A 19,423-nucleotide genomic window follows, 5' to 3' on the forward strand; every position below is an offset into this window, starting at 1 on the left:
GGTTTGGTCCCAACACAGGGACCTCTGCTGACTCAGACATCTTTTTTTGTCTTCCTTCCAGATCAGGGAACCGCAGTGGGAGCTGCTCCCCCTCGCCGGACTCCTACTCCTTATACTGCTACCCTTGTACATGGGGAGACTGCAAGTCTGGAGACGCTTCTGCCCGTCAGATGTCAAACAGCATGGCCTCCACCGCTCAGCCAACGCAGACATCTTGGTCAGATTCTTGGGCCTATGCAGACACTGGACCTAGCGTGGCCAGTGGTCGCTCTACTCCTCTTCTGAGCACAGACACCATCAAGACCTACTACAGTTGTCCCAGGTTGAAGCCACCACACACCCAAAAACGCTTTGCCCCATTCGGAGCCTTGAATCCATTCGCCAACCCGGCTTTTGCCTCCACTCCCTCGTCTTCTGGGGAATGGCTAGACCAGACGGAGCATCCAAAATCATCTTCCTCTTCCGTCTCCGATGTCCTTGACCCCTTTGAGGTTAGTAATAGTCAAAGCACCTCCCCGGATTCGTCCTCCATTGGATCGGAGATACGTTTCTTGCCAGAGTCCGTGTTCAAAAGCGGTGGAGGAGGAGGAACTGGGACATGTCCTCCTCCTCCGCCCAGGCCGGCCAAAGGATTCGAGACAGAGAATTTTGTAATCCGAAGCACAACCCCGTTATCACCAACTATCGTGAGAGGGGCGGAAGGAGGCATCACTAGAGTGTATCTTACTCAAGGGGTCATAGAGGTGCCACCGATGTCCTCCAGAAGTACCATAGATGCATCTTCTCCTCACACACCAGGGGTTCCCCGGGGGCTGGCGGGAGACCCCATTGCATGGCACCCCCCTCCCGATCTCTCAGCCCTGTCTGTCGAGGAGGTCTCGAGGTGCCTCAGGTTCATCGGCCTTTCAGAAGACGTCGTGACCTTCTTTGTGAGAGAACGTATAGACGGCAGCATCTTCGTCCAGCTGACCGAGGAGATCCTCTCCGACGACTTCAAGCTGACCAAGCTCCAAGTGAAAAAGATTATGCAATTTATAAAAGGTTGGAGGCCGAAGATCTAAACGATTCGAGGCTGCCGCCCTGGACCTCCACCTGACCGAAGACTGTAACGGTTAAGCAAGACGAGCCCGGGCCATAGACTCAAGGGTGTATTTTTTATCAATGATTGAACTTCCTCGAATGCTCCTTATTTTGTTGGACGCTCGTTTTTAATTCTGACTAGATCCTTTTTGACGGTTCACATAGCACAATTTGCACAAAAAAATAAATATAACACAAAAAAGGTCACATGAGCCGCTAAAAAGTTTAATATGGAGGCTGCGTATTAAATATTAAAATTCACCCAAAGTTTTGGGATGGCTTTATGGTTTTCTATAGTCATACATGTGGACCTACATGCCTGCAGATGCGGTCTCCAAACGGTGGACCTCCTGACGTTGCAAAACTACAACTCCCTGTATGCCCGGACAGCCAAAGGCTAGTTTTACATCATCGGGAGGTCCACAGTTTGGAGATCACTGCTCTACAACTATGGTCTTCCATAATCGTATTCAACATTACGGAAACCAATGTGTTGTTAACATTTATCAGAGAAATAAGGGAAAGGAAGTCCATATATGTGTTCTGCTGGCACACAGCTCAGCTCTGGTGCCAACAGCTGTCAATGCATGCTGGGAGTTGTAGCTTTGCAACATCAGGAGTTCCACAGTTTGGAGATCACTGCTCTACAACTTGTAGTTGAAGACCTTCCATAGTTGTATTCAAGATTACGAAAACCAATCTGTTGTTAACATTGATCAGAGAAGTAAGGGAAAGGAAGTCCATGTATGTGTACTGCTGGAAAATAGCTCAGCTCTAGTGCCAATGGCTGTTTGGTCATGCTGGGAGTTGTAGTCTTGCAACATCAAGAGGTACACAGTTTGGAGACCACTGTTCTACAACTTGAGGTTGAAGTCCTACGCTCTTCCACTGTTCTATTCAGCATTACGTGTGGACCTACGTCTCTACAGATGTGGTCTTCCGAAAGGGGATATCCAAATGTTGCAAAACTACAACTCCCAGAATGCTGGGAGTTGTAGTTTTGCATCACCTACCCTCTAACATGGATCTAGTCAGCATTACGAAAACCAATGTGTTGTGGATAACTCAAAAATTGCTTAAATCGACATTGACCAGAGAAGTAAGGGAAATGAAGTCCATGTATGTGTACTGCTGGCAAAAAGCTCAGCTCTGGGGCCAACAGTTTTCTGGGCATGCTGGGAGTTGTAGTTTTGCTACATCTGGAGGCCACAGTTTGAAGACCACTGCTCTACAACTTGAGGTTGAAGACCTACCCTCATTCTATTTAACATCAGGGAAACAAATGTGTTGTGGACAACGCTAAGATTACTTTAAAGGGGTACTGCGGTAGAAAACAATTTTTTTTTTTATAAATCAATTGGTGCCAGAAAGTTATACAGATTTTCAAATTACTTCTACTTTAAAAATATTACCCTTCCAGTACTTATCAGCTGCTGTATGCTCCACAGGAAGTTGTGTAGTTCCTTTCTGTCTGACCACAGTGCTCTCTGCTGATATCTCTGTCCGTGTCAGGAACTGTCCAGAGCAAGAACAAATCGCCATAGCAAACGTATCCTTCTCTGGACAGTTCCTGACATGGACAGAGGTGTCAGCAGAGAGCACTGTGGTCAGACAGAAAGGAAATTCAAAAAGAAAATAACTTCCTGTGGAGCATACAGCAGTACTGGAGTACCCCTTTAAATTAACATTAACCAGAGAAGTAAGGGAAAGAAGTCCATGTCGTGTACTGCAAACAGCAACATCTGGAGGTTCACAGTTTGGAGACCTTCACTCATCCATCGTTCTATTTAACATTACCTGTAGACCTACATCTCTACAGTAGTGGTCTTCAAACTGTGGCCCTCCAGATGTTACAAAAATACAAACTCCCAGCCAACGGCTGTCCAAGCATGCTTGAAAGTGTCATTTTGCAGCATTTATAGGACCGGCATCTCAAACTTTAAAATAATCCCGAAAATCTTGCAGTTTTCATTCTGACCACCAGGGCTAAAACTAAGCGGAAACTTCCTGTTCTGTACAGATCACTTCTGATCAGCATCGTCCTTATCATCACTGACTGTATTACAGTAAGAGGTTACACCCGGAGATAGAGAACAAGTACATCCAATAGATGATGCTCACAGCTCAGCCTCCCCTTCACTGTACAATGACCTCACAGAGCATGCCCAGACACCTTTACCATTCATATCAATGTGACAGTTCCTGTCTATTGTCCCCTAAGTCCATGCGGCTTGCTGTAAAGCGTATTTCTAATTACTGTGAAATAGCTCAGGCAAGATGGAAATGAAATGTATTAACCCATGGAGGTCTGGATATGGAGTCACCCTCAGAATCACAGTGGGAAACCCCACTACAGGCCGATCCAACTTTATGTAATGTCCTTAATACAAGTCCCAATGAGGCTCAGTAGTGTGTGTGGCCTCCACGTGCCCGTATGACCTCCCTACAACGCCTGGGCATGCTCCTGATGAGGTGGGGGATGGTCTCCTGAGGGATGTCCTCCCAGACCTGGACTAAAGCATCCACCAACTCCTGGACAGTCTGTGGTGGATGGAGCGAGACGTCCCAGATGTGCTCAATCGGATTCAGGGGAACGGACGGCCAGTCCATAGCATCAATGCCTTCCTCTTGTAGGAACTGCTGACACACTCCAGCCACATGAGGTCTAGCATTGTCTTGTATTAGGAGGAACCCAACCGCACCAGCGTATGGTCTCACGAGGGGTCTGAATCTAGGACAGTGGTCTACAACCTGCGGACCTCCAGATGTTGCAAAACTACAACACCCAGCATGCCCGGACAGCCGTTGGCTGTCCGGGCATGCTGGGAGTTGTAGTTTTGCAACATCTGGAGGTCCGCAGGTTGAAGACCACTGGTATTGGAAGTTATACTCACCTGTCCCCGCCGCCCCGGACCGTCACCGCTGCCCTAGATGTCGCCGTCCATCGCTGTCGCCGCATCCCCGGGGTGTCCCCGATGCTCCGGCAAGGCCTCTGCTTCCCCGGCATCCTCGCTCTCCGTTGCCGCCATCATGTTGCTATGCACTCTGCTCCTATTGGATGACGGGACGGCGTGCGCAGCGACGTGATGACGACGATGGAGAGCGCCGACGATGCAGGGGATCCCGAAGAGGACGCTCCGGAGCCCCGAGGACAGGTAAGTGATCGTCAGCGGACCACACGGGGCACCGTAAACGGCTATCCGGGGGCAGCTGAAGCAATCTGCGCTGCTGGATAGACGTTTATGCGATGGCCCCGACATACAAAAGCATCGTATGGTGATGCTGCCTCTGAATCGGTCAGAAACAGACTCCATGAAGGTGGTATGAGGGCCCGATGTCCACAGGTGGGGGTTGTACTTACAGCCCAACACCGTGCAGGACGTTTGGCATTCGCCAGAGAACACCAAGATTGGCAAATTCACCCTGTGCTCTTCACAGATGAAAGCAGGTTCACACTGAGCACATGTGACAGAGTCTGGAGACGCCGTGAAGAACGTTCTGCTGCCTGCAACATCCTCCAGCATGACCATAATAAAGGTATAATGAAAAGCAATAATCTTTATTGTTTCCAAAACATGGCAATAAAACATATACACATATACTAGAGGTACAACAGAAACACAGGTAGATGAAAGGCAGGAGGTGAGGATCTAGCATATAATTACATAATGTTACAAATACACTGCGGAGTGAACATGAAATATACAGGTAAATATAAAGTGCAACTGCAGTCTTGTGCATAATCACCCGTTCTCTGGCAAATGCCAAACGTCCTGCACGGTGTTGGGCTGTAAGTACAACCCCCACCTGTGGACATCGGGCCCTCATACCACCCTCATGGAGTCTGTTTCTGACCGATTCATAGGCAGCATCAACACACGATGGTTTTGTATGTCGGGGCCATCGCATAAACAGCTATCCGGCAGCGCAGACTGCTTCAGCTGCCCCCGGATAGCCCTTTATGGTGCCCCGTGTGGTCCGCTGACGATCACTTACCTGTCCTCGGGGCTCCGGCGCGTCCTCTTCGGGATCCCCTGCATCGTTGGCGCTCTCCATCGTTGTCATCCCGTCGCTGCGCACGCCGTCCCGTCATCCAATAGGAGCAGAGTGCATAGCAACATGATGGCGGCGACGGAAAGCGATGATGCCGGGGAAGAAGAGGCCTTGTCTTGTCAAACGTCCTGCACGGTGTTGGGCTGTAAGCACAACCCCCACCTGTGGACGTCGGGCCCTCATACCACCCTCATGGAGTCTGTTTCTGACCATTTGAGTGGACACATGCACATTTGTGTCCTGCTGGAGGTCATTTTGCAGGGCTCTGGCAGTGCTCCTCCTGCTCCTCCTTGCACAAAGGCGGAGGTAGTGGTCCTGCTGCTGGGTTGTTGCCCTCCTACGGCCTCCTCCATGTCTCCTGATGTACTGGCCTGTCTCCTGGTAGCGCCTCCATGCTCTGGACACTACGCTGACAGACACAGCAAACCTTCTTGCCACAGCTCGCATTGATGTGCCATCCTGGATGAGCTGCACTACCTGAGCCACTTGTGTGGGTTGTAGACTCCGTCTCATGCTACCACTAGAGTGAAAGCACCGCCAGCATTCAAAAGTGACCAAAACATCAGCCAGGAAGCATAGGAACTGAGAAGTGGTCTGTGGTCACCACCTGCAGAACCACTCCTTTATTGGTGGTGTCTTGCTAATTGCCTATAATTTCCACGTGTTGTCTGTTCCATGTGAAATTGATTGTCAATCAGTGTTCTTCCTGAGTGGACAGAGGGATCTCACACAAGTGTCAGTGACTTGGAGTTACATTGTGGTGTTTGAGCAGCGTAGAACAAATTAAAAAGGCAAATAATTACTTTAAAGCGTAACTCCAGACATGCTCTGGCCGCAGGATCTCTGTTCAAGTTTTGGCGGCTCCTTTGGGGCCCCGAGATCAGGATTCAGATTTGGTGGAAGTCTTTTAGACTCCCCCAAAATTTGTAGCCCGAAACTACAGCAATTGGGATTAGAGATGAGCGAACTTACAGTAAATTCGATTCGTCACGAACTTCTCGGCTCGGCAGTTGATGTCTTTTCCTGCATAAATTAGTTCAGCTTTCCCGTGCTCCGGTGGGCTGGAAAAGGTGGATACATTCCTAGGAAAGAGTCTCCTAGGACTGTATCCACCTTTTCCAGCCCACCGGAGCACCGGAAAGCTGAACTAATTTATGCAGGAAAAGTCATCAACTGCCGAGCCGAGAAGTTCGTGACGAATCTAATTTACTGTAAGTTCGCTCATCTCTAATTGGGATACGAATTTTGGGGGAGGTCCAAAGGTGCTGCGAAAATGTAAACAGATATCCTGTTGGAGTTATACTTTAAGGGTACATTCCCACACGGCGTATTTGCTGCGTATTTTATTTTCTCTGTTGAAGTCAATGGGTAGGAAAATGCGCAGCACCAAATACGCAGCAAAATACGCCGTGTGGGAACGTACCCTAAAAGGAAACTTACAGTCGCGTCACACACACTAAGCTGCAGGTGGCGCTCAACAGAATGGTATTTCCTTTTTTTTTTTTTTTTTTTTTACCTACATGGTCCAAGTCTTAAAGGGGTACTCCACTGCCCCAGTGTTCTGAACATTTTGTTCTGAACGCTGGGTGCAGGCTGCGGGGGTCGTGACATCACGGTCATGCCCCCTTGTGACATCATGGCCCCCTCCCATAGACTTGCATTGAGGGGGGGTGTGACCGTGACGTTACAACCCCCGTAACAAAATGTTCCGAACGCTGGGGAAGCGGAGTACCCCCTTTAAGATATCCTAAATTGTTTTAATAAAGGTCTTTCATGCACTTGGTCTGAATAATTGGTAGGAGTCAGGGAACGGCCCATTTATTTTCGGCATGGAACCGATACGTGGTGGTAGATCGTGCGCATGAGCGCTCATATGTCCAGGAACTATCACCGCGCATGCGCCACTATCACAGCAGCAGTGTTAGAAGACGAAGGGTATGAATATTTATTAGGGAGTGTGCCTCAGGGACCGGCTGGGGATAAAAATACCAACACTCCAAAGGGGGTAGGGAACGCAGTATGGACTTTATTTACATATTCGATTTTCGTTTTTTTGGGGGGGTCATTCCACAGACAGCGGATGCCTGCACAACATGCCAGCGCCAGGACCGCTTGGGACATGCACCATCTCCATAGATCGCAACGCATTTTCGAGGGACCTATAACACTGCACACACTGATCTCTTATACTGATCATTATTATCCCATAGGGACCTATAACACTGCACACACTGATCTCTTATACTGATCATTGTTATCCCATAGGGACCTATAACACTGCACACACTGATCTCTTATACTGATCATTGTTATCCCATAGGGACCTATAACACTGCACACACTGATCTCTTATACTGATCATTGTTATCCCATAGGGACCTATAACACTGCACACACTGATCTCTTATACTGATCATTATTATCCCATAGGGACCTATAACACTGCACACACTGATCTCTTATACTGATCATTGTTATCCCATAGGGACCTATAGCACTGCACACACTGATCTCTTATACTGATCATTGTTATCCCATAGGGACCTATAACACTGCACACACTGATCTCTTATACTGATCATTGTTATCCCATAGGGACCTATAGCACTGCACACACTGATCTCTTATACTGATCATTGTTATCCCATAGGGACCTATAACACTGCACACACTGATCTCTTATACTGATCATTGTTATCCCATAGGGACCTATAACACTGCACACACTGATCTCTTATACTGATCATTATTATCCCATAGGGACCTATAACACTGCACACACTGATCTCTTATACTGATCATTATTATCCCATAGGGACCTATAGCACTGCACACACTGATCTCTTATACTGATCATTGTTATCCCATAGGGACCTATAACACTGCACACACTGATCTCTTATACTGATCATTGTTATCCCATAGGGACCTATAACACTGCACACACTGATCTCTTATACTGATCATTGTTATCCCATAGGGACCTATAACACTGCACACACTGATCTCTTATACTGATCATTGTTATCCCATAGGGACCTATAACACTGCACACACTGATCTCTTATACTGATCATTGTTATCCCATAGGGACCTATAACACTGCACACACTGATCTCTTATACTGATCATTGTTATCCCATAGGGACCTATAGCACTGCACACACTGATCTCTTATACTGATCATTGTTATCCCATAGGGACCTATAACACTGCACACACTGATCTCTTATACTGATCATTGTTATCCCATAGGGACCTATAACACTGCACACACTGATCTCTTATACTGATCATTATTATCCCATAGGGACCTATAGCACTGCACACACTGATCTCTTATACTGATCATTGTTATCCCATAGGGACCTATAACACTGCACACACTGATCTCTTATACTGATCATTGTTATCCCATAGGGACCTATAGCACTGCACACACTGATCTCTTATACTGATCATTATTATCCCATAGGGACCTATAACACTGCACACACTGATCTCTTATACTGATCATTGTTATCCCATAGGGACCTATAACACTGCAAACACTGATCTCTTATACTGATCATTATTATCCCATAGGGACCTATAACACTGCACACACTGATCTCTTATACTGATCATTATTATCCCATAGGGACCTATAGCACTGCACACACTGATCTCTTATACTGATCATTGTTATCCCATAGGGACCTATAACACTGCACACACTGATCTCTTATACTGATCATTATTATCCCATAGGGACCTATAACACTGCACACACTGATCTCTTATACTGATCATTGTTATCCCATAGGGACCTATAACACTGCACACACTGATCTCTTATACTGATCATTGTTATCCCATAGGGACCTATAACACTGCACACACTGATCTCTTATACTGATCATTATTATCCCATAGGGACCTATAACACTGCACACACTGATCTCTTATACTGATCATTATTATCCCATAGGGACCTATAACACTGCACACACTGATCTCTTATACTGATCATTGTTATCCCATAGGGACCTATAACACTGCACACACTGATCTCTTACACTGATCAATGTTACCCCATAGTGACCTATAACACTGCCCAAACTGATCTCTTATACTGATCATTATTATCCCATAGGGACCTATAACACTGCACACACTGATCTCTTATACTGATCATTATTATCCCATAGGGACCTATAGCACAGCACACACTGATCTCTTATACTGATCATTATTATCCCATAGGGACCTATAGCACAGCACACACTGATCTCTTATACTGATCATTGTTATCCCATAGGGACCTATAACACTGCACACACTGATCTCTTACACTGATCATTGTTATCCCATAGGGACCTATAACACTGCACACACTGATCTCTTATACTGATCATTATTATCCCATAGGGACCTATAACACTGCACACACTGATCTCTTATACTGATCATTGTTATCCCATAGGGACCTATAACACTGCACACACTGATCTCTTACACTGATCATTGTTATCCCATAGGGACCTATAACACTGCACACACTGATCTCTTACACTGATCATGGTTATCCCATAGGGACCTATAACACTGCACACACTGATCTTTTACATTGATAATTGTTATCCCATAGGGACCTATAACACTGCACACACACACTGATCTTTTATACTGATCATTGTTACCCCATAGGGGGCTATAACACTGCACACACTGATCTTATACTGATCATTGTTATCCCATAGGGAGCTATAACACTGCAACCACTGATCTTTTACATTGATAATTGTTATCCCATAGGGAGCTATAACACTGCACACACACTGATCTTTTATACTGATCATTGTTATCCCATAGGGGGCTATAACACTGCACACACTGATCTCTTATACTGAGCATTGTTATCCCATAGGGAGCTATAACACTGCACACACTGATCTCTTACACTGATCACTGTTATCCCATAGGGAGCTATAACACTGCACACACTGATCTCTTATACTGATCATTATTATCCCATAGGGACCTATAACACTGCACACACTGATCTCTTATACTGATCATTGTTATCCCATAGGGACCTATAACACTGCACACACTGATCTCTTATACTGATTATTATCCCATAGGGAGCTATAACACTGCACACACTGATCTTTTATACTGATCATTGTTATCCCATAGGGGGCTATAACACTGCACACACTGATCTCTTATACTGATCATTGTTATCCCATAGGGGGCTATAACACTGCACACACTGATCTTTTATACTGATCATTGCTATCCCATAGGGACCTATAACACTGCACACACTGATCTCTTATACTGATTATTATCCCATAGGGAGCTATAACACTGCACACACTGATCTTTTATACTGATCATTGTTATCCCATAGGGGGCTATAACACTGCACACACTGATCTTTTATACTGATCATTGTTATCCCATAGGGGGCTATAACACTGCTTACACACTGATCTCTTACACTGATCACTGTTTTCCCATAGGGAGCTATAACACTGCACACACTGATCTTTTATACTGATCATTGTTATCCCATAGGGAGCTATAACACTGCACACACTGATCTTTTTCCCTGATCCCTGCAAAGCGATAGCTTTGCATGGATCAGGGAGATAGGGGCTCGATTGCTCAAGTCTGTAGCTCAGGCTTGGAGCAATCAAACCCAGATCGGACGTGGCGGAGCAAGGTAAGGAGACCTCCGCTCGCGTCCTAGCTGATCGGGACATCGCGACTATCGCTGCCGGGAAGCGTTTACTTTCACTTTCAGACGCGGCGGTCAACTTTGATCGCCGCATCTGAAGGGTTAATAGTGCGCGACACAACGAATCGGTGCCGCGCGCTGTTAGCCCAGGGTCCCGGCTATGACTAGCAGCCCGGACCGACCCGGTGTGATGCGGGGTCACGGCGTGACCCAGTCTTAAACACCGGGATCGGGCTCAGGACGTACAGGTATGTCTCGAGTCCTTAAGAGGTTAAACACCACAACTCCAAGTCACTGACACTTGTGTGAGATCCCACTGTCCACTCAGGAAGAACACTGATTGACAATCAACTTCACATGGAACAGACAACACGTGGAAATTATAGGCAATTACCAAGACACCCCCAATAAAGGAGTGGTTCTGCAGGTGGTGACCACAGACCACTTCTCAGTTCCTATGCTTCCTGGCTGATGTTTTGGTCACTTTTGAATGCTGGCGGTGCTTTCACTCTAGTGGTAGCATGAGACGGAGTCTACAACCCACACAAGTGGCTCAGGTAGTGCAGCTCATCCAGGATGGCACATCAATGCGAGCTGTGGCAAGGTTTGCTGTGTCTGTCAGCATAGTGTCCAGAGCATGGGGGCACTACCAGGAGACGGGCCAGTACATCAGGAGACGTGGAGGAGGCCGTAGGAGGACAACAACCCAGCAGCAGGACCGCTACCTCCACCATTGTACAAGGAGGAGCAGGAGGAGCACTGCCAGAGCCCTGCAAAATGACCTCCAGCAGGACACAAATGTGCATGTGTCCACTCAAACGGTCAGAAACAGACTCCATGATGGTGGTATGAGGGCCCGACGTCCACAGGTGGGGGTTGTGCTTACAGCCCAACACCGTACAGGACGTTTGGTATTTACCAGAGAACCAAGATTGGAAAATTCACCACTGGCGCCCTGTGCTCTTCACAGATGAAAGCAGGTTCACACTGAGCACATGTGACAGACGAGACAGAGTCTGGAGACGCCGTGGAAAATGTTCTGCTGTCTGTAACATCCTCCAGCATGACCAGTTTGGTGGTAGGTCAGTAATGGTGTGGGGTGGCATTTCTTTGGGGGGACCTCACAGCCCTCCATGTACTTACCAGAGGTAGCCTGACTGCCATTCGGTACCGAGATGAGATCCTCAGACCCCTTGTGAGACCATATGCTGGTGCGGTTGGGTTCCTCCTAATACAAGACAATGCTAGACCTCATGTGGCCGGAGTGTGTCAGCAGTTCCTACAAGAGGAAGGCATTGATGCTATGGACTGGGCCACCCGTTCCCCTGAATCCGATTGAGCACATCTGGGACGTCTCGCTCCATCCACCACAGACTGTCCAGGAGTTGGCGGATGCTTTAGTCCAGGTCTGAGAGGACATCCCTCAGGAGACCATCCTCCACCTCATCAGGAGCATGCCCAGGCGTTGTAGGGAGGTCATACGGGCACGTGGAGGCCACACACACTACTGAGCCTCATTGGGACTTGTATTAAGGACATTACATAAAGTTGGATCGGCCTGTAGTGGGGTTTTCCACTATGATTCTGAGGGTGACTCCATATCCAGACCTCCAGGGGTTCATACATTTGATGCGTTATCGCAGTGCTCCCTTTGACATTGTCAGTCACATCTGCCGTTCCTGCTACAGATCTGTGTACGGACAATTTATCAGTCCTGACAATTGTGACGAACCCTCAGCCGCGAGACGTATTCGTGCAGGATGAGCTTTTGGCGGCTTATACAAAGGTTCATGGATGCAGAATTATACCAAGTTGAATGGATCTGTAATAAGTCATCACAAAGCGGTCAGATCGCCCATGTGACCCCTGTCCGCCACCGAAAGGGTCTACAATGGGCATCAGAACTGCAGCAAGGAGCAATGGAAGACGACGCCTGGTCTGATGGAGGATGTTCTCCAGGCGGGTGCATCACTTTACTGGAACAAAGATGACACCAGGATGCCCTATGGCAGTGTTTCCCAACCAGGGTGCCTTCAGGTGTTGCAAAACTACAACTCCCAGCATGCCCGGACAGCCAAAGGCTGTCCGGGCATGCTGGGAGTTGTAGTTTTCAACAGCTGGAGGCACTTTTGTTGGGAAACGCTGCCCTGAACTGCTGCTGTAGCAAAGGAAGCCTTGATTTACCTTTCAGGGATATGCAGATCCTCTGGAGGATGCAGACAGTCTCATAGAGAGATAGAAGGGAGACATCTATTGGTCAATACTAGGGATCGACCGATATCGTTTTTTTAGGGCCGATACCGATAATCGGTGCAGGTTAGGGCCGATAGCCGATAACTTATACCGATATTCCGGTATAAGTTATCGGCTATTTAACCCCCTGCGACACCGCTGCAGATCATTGATTTAAAGCGGGTGCTTTAAATCAATGATCTGCAGTGGCTTTTGCGGGGCCATAGACCGCCGCCGCCACCCGCTTCTCTCCCCCTACCTGTCAGGGTGGTCCGGGCCATCCATCCTTCCTGTAGTGTCCGGGGGCGTTCCGGGTGAACCGGTCCGGGCTGTCCTTCTCCGGCGGTCATCTTCTCCACTCTGGGCAGGCTCCGGCCTAGTACGCTGCATAGACGCCGCTGCGCAGTGACGCACCCGACGTTACGGCGTAGTGGCGTCTATGTAGCGTACTAGGCCGGAGCCTGCCCGGAGTGGAGAAGAAGACCATGGGAGAAGAAGGACAGCCCGGACCGGTTCACTCTTCACCCGGAATGGCACCGGACACTACAGGAAGGGAGGATGGATGGACCGGACCACCCCCATTACGGGTAAGTTGAATTTTTTTTATTGACTCTGAGGGTGGGGGAGGGGCCCGACTGGTATAGCGGAATGGGCAAAAATCCATACCAGTATACCGCCCAGCATCACGGTGGGGGGTGCGGCAGTCGTGGTGCGGTGGGGGCGGTGCGGGAGGCGGGGCATTATCTGCCTATCGACAAGGTAATTGCCGATACCGATAATGCCCAAAATCGTGATTATCGGCCGATAATATCGGCCATACCGATAATCGGTCGATCCCTGGTCAATACAATTGAACATTTTTTTTTTTCTGGGGGGTGGGCGGGGGGTGTAAGGTGTTATTTTTTGGAAAATAAACTATTTACAGATATAATAGAAAAACAAAAAACATATTTTACTTTCTTCCGGAAACATCGCCCCTCCCGTCCTTAAGTTTGCCTGCAGTATTGCAGCTCAGTTCAATTGAGGTTAAAAAGGAAAAAAAAAAAAAGAGCTGTAATACCGCAACACAACCTGGAAGACAGGGGTGGCGCTGTTTTATGTAAGAAAGCAGATCTGTTTGTTTTTTTTGCTGTAATCTTTCACATATTCTGAAGTCAAAATAAAAAAAATAAAAAAATAAAAAAAAATGAAAAAGTGAAAACCGACCTTTCCGAAAAAACGTTTTATTGACGACATCCGCGTGACATGGAATGAACGCGCTGCTGCAGCGCCGCCTCCTCGTCCCCAGGGGACATTAAAGAGTTAAAGTCTCACATTGTTAAGTGCAAAAAAAAAAAAAAAGCGTCAACATGGCGGGAACGCGGTGCCCGAGTGACAACTTGGATCTAAGGCACGTATGGCGCACGGGACGTCACGAGCCTCTGCCCCTTCCTCCATACATTCGGCGGTCACCTGGGAGCTCAGACACTACGGCAGGGGGGGGGAGGGGCCACGAGTACCGGGACGGCTGGGGGTTAGTGGTGGAACTTCTTGCTGGGGTCCTTGGCGTGATCGAGCAGCAGCTGGCAGGGGGTGAAGTGGCTGCCGTACACGTCCTCAAACTTCCTCATCTTCTCCACAATTCGCTTCGCCCCGTAGGCGTCCGTGTATCTGAAAGGACCTGCGGGAAGGAGAGGAAGGGGCGTTAGATCAGATGTTACCAAAACTACAACTCCCAGCATGCCCGGACAGCTGAAGGCTGTCTTTTCTAGTCTCGGCCACTAGGTGTCTCTCTTCTCTACAATAGGATGTTGGCCACTGCCTGTAAGGGGAACCGATCTCCAATTCACAGAATCCGAATAACAGGTCTATCGACACCAAATATATAAAAATACACAAAGGTGAAACGTCCCCAAAATCACCAGAGAAGTGTCTGATAAAGGACATAACAGATCACATCCGCCACTCAGGGTCTGAGTACAGTTAGAAATACCGTATTTTTCACCCTATAGGACGCACCGGTGTATAAGACGCACCCAATTTATAGGGGCAAAATCTAAAAAAAATTTAAAGATTTTGAACCCAATAGTGGTCTTCAACCTGCGGACCTCCAGATGTTGCAAAACTACAACTCCCAGCATGCCCGGACAGCCGTTGGCTGTCCGGGCATGCTGGGAGTTGTAGTTTTGCAACATCTGGAGGTCCGCAGATTGAAGACCACTGCATAGGAGGTAATACTCACGTGTCCCCGCCGCTCCGGACCCGTCACCGCTGCCCTGGATGTCGCTCCATCGCTGTCGCCGTGTCCCCGTCGCTCCGGAACGTCTCTGCTGCCGGCCGGGTATCCTCGCTCTCCGTCGCCGCCATCACATTGTTACGCACGCCGACGCACGTACGCGACGACGTGATGACGAGGAAGGAGAGCGTCGGCCATACAGGGGATCCCTGAAAGGAGAAGACACCAAGGAGGCAGGTAAGGTCCCTCCCGGTGTCCTGTAAGCACTAACCGCGGTGAAATCGTGGCGGTCCCGAACAGCCCGACTGAGCAGCCGGGTTAGTGTCACTTTCCCTTCAGACGCGGCGGTCAGCTTTGATCGCCGCGTCTGAAGGGTTAATACAGGGCATCACCGCGATCGGTGATGTCCTGTAGTAGCCGCGGGTCCCGGCCGTTGATGGCCGCAGGGACCGCCGCGATAGGGGTGTATTCGCCGTATAAGACGCACCGACTTTTTCCCCCCAGTTTTGGGGAAGAAAAAGTGCGTCTTATACGGCGGAAAAATACGGTAATATATTACCAAGTATACAAATACGTATCTATTAAACCCTCACCCCAGATGGCACAGGGTGGGATATGGGGAGGGACAACTGGGGGGCCGGGGTTGGGAGCCTGTCCCTCCCCATTTCTGGCGAGTATTGCTGTTGAATCGTTGTACAGCTGGATTCCACACGTATAATGGCTGTTGAGCATATTTTAGGTAATCCGTTTGGCCCCCACAACAACTCTGTCATCTCTCTATTACAATTTATTCTTACCCACAATTTTTTCTTATACGACCGTCACTTCTTCCACCAACTCAGGGGGACCGCGATGGGGAGCCCCTGTACCCCCACATACGCCAACCTGCTCCTGGGCTGGTGGGAGAACACGGTCGTATTTCCCCCAGAAGAGACAAGATGGACATCATGTATCCAGATATGGATACGTTATATAGACGACATCTTTATACTACGGGGACGGAGGGTTGATGTAAAAACCTTATCCACTCGTTAAATGTCGATCATATTAGGTTATATTTCACCTACGAGATAAACTCATCGGAATGATCATTTCTTGATGTTAAAATCTTCAAGAACAGTGATGGGGAGGGGGGGGGAGGGGAGGGGGTCTTTCATCCACTTTATACCGTCAGTCTAAGGCAAATAACTCTTTTGCACTGGTCTAGCTACCATTCCCTGTTAGAGATGAGCGAACTTGCAGTAAATTCGATTCGTCACAAACTTCTCGGCTCGGCAGTTGATGACTTTTCCTGCATAAATTAGTTCAGCTTTCAGGTGCTCCAGTTGGCTGGAAAAGGTGGATACATTCCTAGGAAAGACTCTTACCTAGGACTGTATCCATCTTTTCCAGCCCACGGGAGCACCTGAAAGCTGAACTAATTTATGCAGGATAAGTCATCAACTGCCGAGCCGAGAAGTTTGTAACGAATCGAGTTTACTGTAAGTTCGCTCATCTCTAATAATAATATAATAGATAATCTAAATAATAATAATCTAAATATAGATAAATTATGATTATTATTATTTTAGATCATAATATAATAGTCATAATTTATCAATACTCTATTAACAATATTAATAATTGTAATTAAGGCTGTCCTGACATGCTGGGAGTTGTAGCTTTGCAACAGCTGGAGGCACCCTGGTTGGGAAACCCTGCCCTTGAGATTGTTGGGGTCCTTCACAATCAGACACTTATTCCCTTATCCACAGGAATAGGGAATACAATTTTAGCGGCTGGAGTTCCCCTTTAATGACACAGTGGTGTGTAGTTCTCTGGCCACAAGGGGGCAGCAGGAAAGTGACAAATTGAGCCCAATATATCTATCTTCTGGCTGCATAGAGCGGTCACCATTAGGCGTCTGATCCGTATTTTACCCCACATGCTGCGTCTCACCTCCAAGGCACGGCGGGAAGCCAAGCCCGAAGACGGCGCCGATATCTCCCTCCACTGGGTTACTGAGGATCCCCTCCTGGAGGCACAGGACGGCTTCATTCACAAAGCGGGTGATCAGACGCATCTGGATATCCTCATCGGAAGATCTACGGAGAAAGAGTCACATGACCATCTACTGCAGATACACCTGGAGGGGAGGGGTGTAACTACTGTATATCCTGATACTACAGAGACAGCAGCAGTATACAGAGAGCTGGAGGGGAGGGGTGTAACTACTATATATCCAGATACTACAGAGATAGCAGTATACAGAGAGCTGGAGGGGAGGGGTGTAACTACTATATATCCTGATACTACAGAGATAGCAGTATACAGAGAGCTGGAAGGGAGGGGTGCAGCTACTATATATCCAGATACTACAGAGACAGCAGTATACAGAGAGCTGGAGGGGAGGAGTGTAACTACTATATATCCTTATCCCATAGATATAGCAGCAGTATACAGAGAGCTGGAGGGGAGGGGTGTAACTTCTATATATCCTAATACTACAGCGATAGCAGCAGTATACAGAGAGCTGGAGGGGAGGGGTGTAACTACTATATTTCCTGATCTCATAGAGATAACAGCAGCAGTATACAGATAGAGCTGGAGGGGAGGTGTATAACTACTATATATCCTGATGTCATACAGACAGTTCTATCACTGGTGCAAATCTTCCCCCTGTGCTGATAGTTTGCTACAATGTATCAGTGCAGGTGAAGGCTATAGATCAGCGATTTCCAACCAGTTCGCCTCCAGCTGTTTCAAAACTACAACTCCCATGCTGGGAGTTGTAGTTTTGCAACAGCTGGAGGTACACTGTTTGGGAAACCCTGCAGTAGAGAGAACAGACGTCTCAGTCCTGACACGGAGGCCACGTACACGTCGGTCCTGACGGGCAGCTTGTATTTCTCCAGGATCTCCTCGGCTCCGGAGTTCACGGATCGTTCCTTCGTCCCCGGCTGGTACACGTAGAAACCTTTCCCAGATTTACGTCCTGAACGGAGAGAAAAGAAAGGAAGGTGATTATGGAGGAACTCCGGCCACGTCCCAGCCCACGGGTGACCACGTTATGGAGTCCACAACCACCGCTCACTCACCCAGATATCCCTTCTGCACCATTGCCTTCAGGAAGTCCACGTTGCCTCCTCCAAACCTCTCCCCAAAAGCCTTGCCCAGGTCCTCCGCCACGTGGGCGGCCACATCAATGCCAACCTCGTCAGCCAGCGTGGAGGCGCCCACCGGGAAACCGAAGCCAGTGGTGAGAGAGTCCAGCTTCTTGGGGGCTACACCTTCCTAGGAGACAGGAGAGACCCCGGTGATACGTCCCTCGTACCCAACAAGACGTCAAATTCTAGGAGGAGCCATAATACTACTTACCTGGAGGACACGGACAACCTCCGCCATCATAGGGGCCAAACACCGCGTGGTGTAAAATCCGGGACCGTCCTGAGAGGAGAGAAATAGGAGTTATACTCCAGAGCTGCACTCACTATTCTGCTGGTGAGGTCACTGTGTACATACATTACATTACTTATCCTGTACTGATCCTGAGTTATATCCTGTATTATACCCCAGAGCTGTACTCACTATTCTGCGGGTGAGGTCACTGTGTACATACATTACATTACTTATCCTGTACTGATCCTGAGTTATATCCTGTATTATACTCCAGAGCTGTACTCACTATTCTGCTGGTGAGGTCACTGTGTACATACATTACATTACTTATCCTGTACTGATCCTGAGTTATATCCTGTATTATACTCCAGAGCTGTACTCACTATTCTGCTGGTGAGGTCACTGTGTACATACATTACATTACTTATCCTGTACTGATCCTGAGTTATATCCTGTATTATACTCCAGAGCTGTACTCACTATTCTGCTGGTGAGGTCACTGTGTACATACATTACATTACTTATCCTGTACTGATCCTGAGTTATATCCTGTATTATACTCCAGAGCTGTACTCACTATTCTGCTGGTGAGGTCACTGTGTACATACATTACATTACTTATCCTGTACTGATCCTGAGTTATACCCTGTATTATACTCCAGAGCTGTACTCACTATTCTGCTGGTGAGGTCACTGTGTACATACATTACATTACTTATCCTGTACTGATCCTGAGT

General features: G+C 48.0%; 2 protein-coding genes across 3 annotated transcripts in view; one reads left to right on the plus strand and one right to left on the minus strand.

The window, feature by feature from the left end:
• The window catches only part of GAREM2 (GRB2 associated regulator of MAPK1 subtype 2), a gene marked incomplete at its 5' end in the record, with an annotated part of 96,975 nt that extends 95,640 nt beyond the window's left edge, over positions 1-1,335 (plus strand). For both annotated transcript variants that reach the window (XM_056563666.1, XM_056563667.1), the window contains 1 exon segment: positions 62-1,335. In XM_056563666.1, the coding sequence (XP_056419641.1) occupies positions 62-1,061 (1,000 nt within the window).
• Positions 1,336-14,284: 12,949 nt separating this feature from the next.
• Positions 14,285-19,423, minus strand: part of HADHA (hydroxyacyl-CoA dehydrogenase trifunctional multienzyme complex subunit alpha) — a 32,134-nt gene continuing 26,995 nt past the window's right edge. Inside the window, exons 16-20 of the mRNA XM_056563668.1 lie at positions 18,666-18,734; positions 18,386-18,581; positions 18,168-18,282; positions 17,247-17,392; positions 14,285-14,753 (exon numbers count right to left, since the gene is read on the minus strand). Of these exons, the coding sequence (XP_056419643.1) occupies positions 14,608-14,753; positions 17,247-17,392; positions 18,168-18,282; positions 18,386-18,581; positions 18,666-18,734 (672 nt within the window). The 3' untranslated portion in view covers positions 14,285-14,607. The remainder of the gene's footprint in view (positions 14,754-17,246; positions 17,393-18,167; positions 18,283-18,385; positions 18,582-18,665; positions 18,735-19,423) is intronic.

Source organism: Hyla sarda, chromosome 3, assembly GCF_029499605.1.
Source record: "Hyla sarda isolate aHylSar1 chromosome 3, aHylSar1.hap1, whole genome shotgun sequence".
Classification (NCBI taxonomy): Eukaryota; Metazoa; Chordata; class Amphibia; order Anura; family Hylidae; genus Hyla; species Hyla sarda.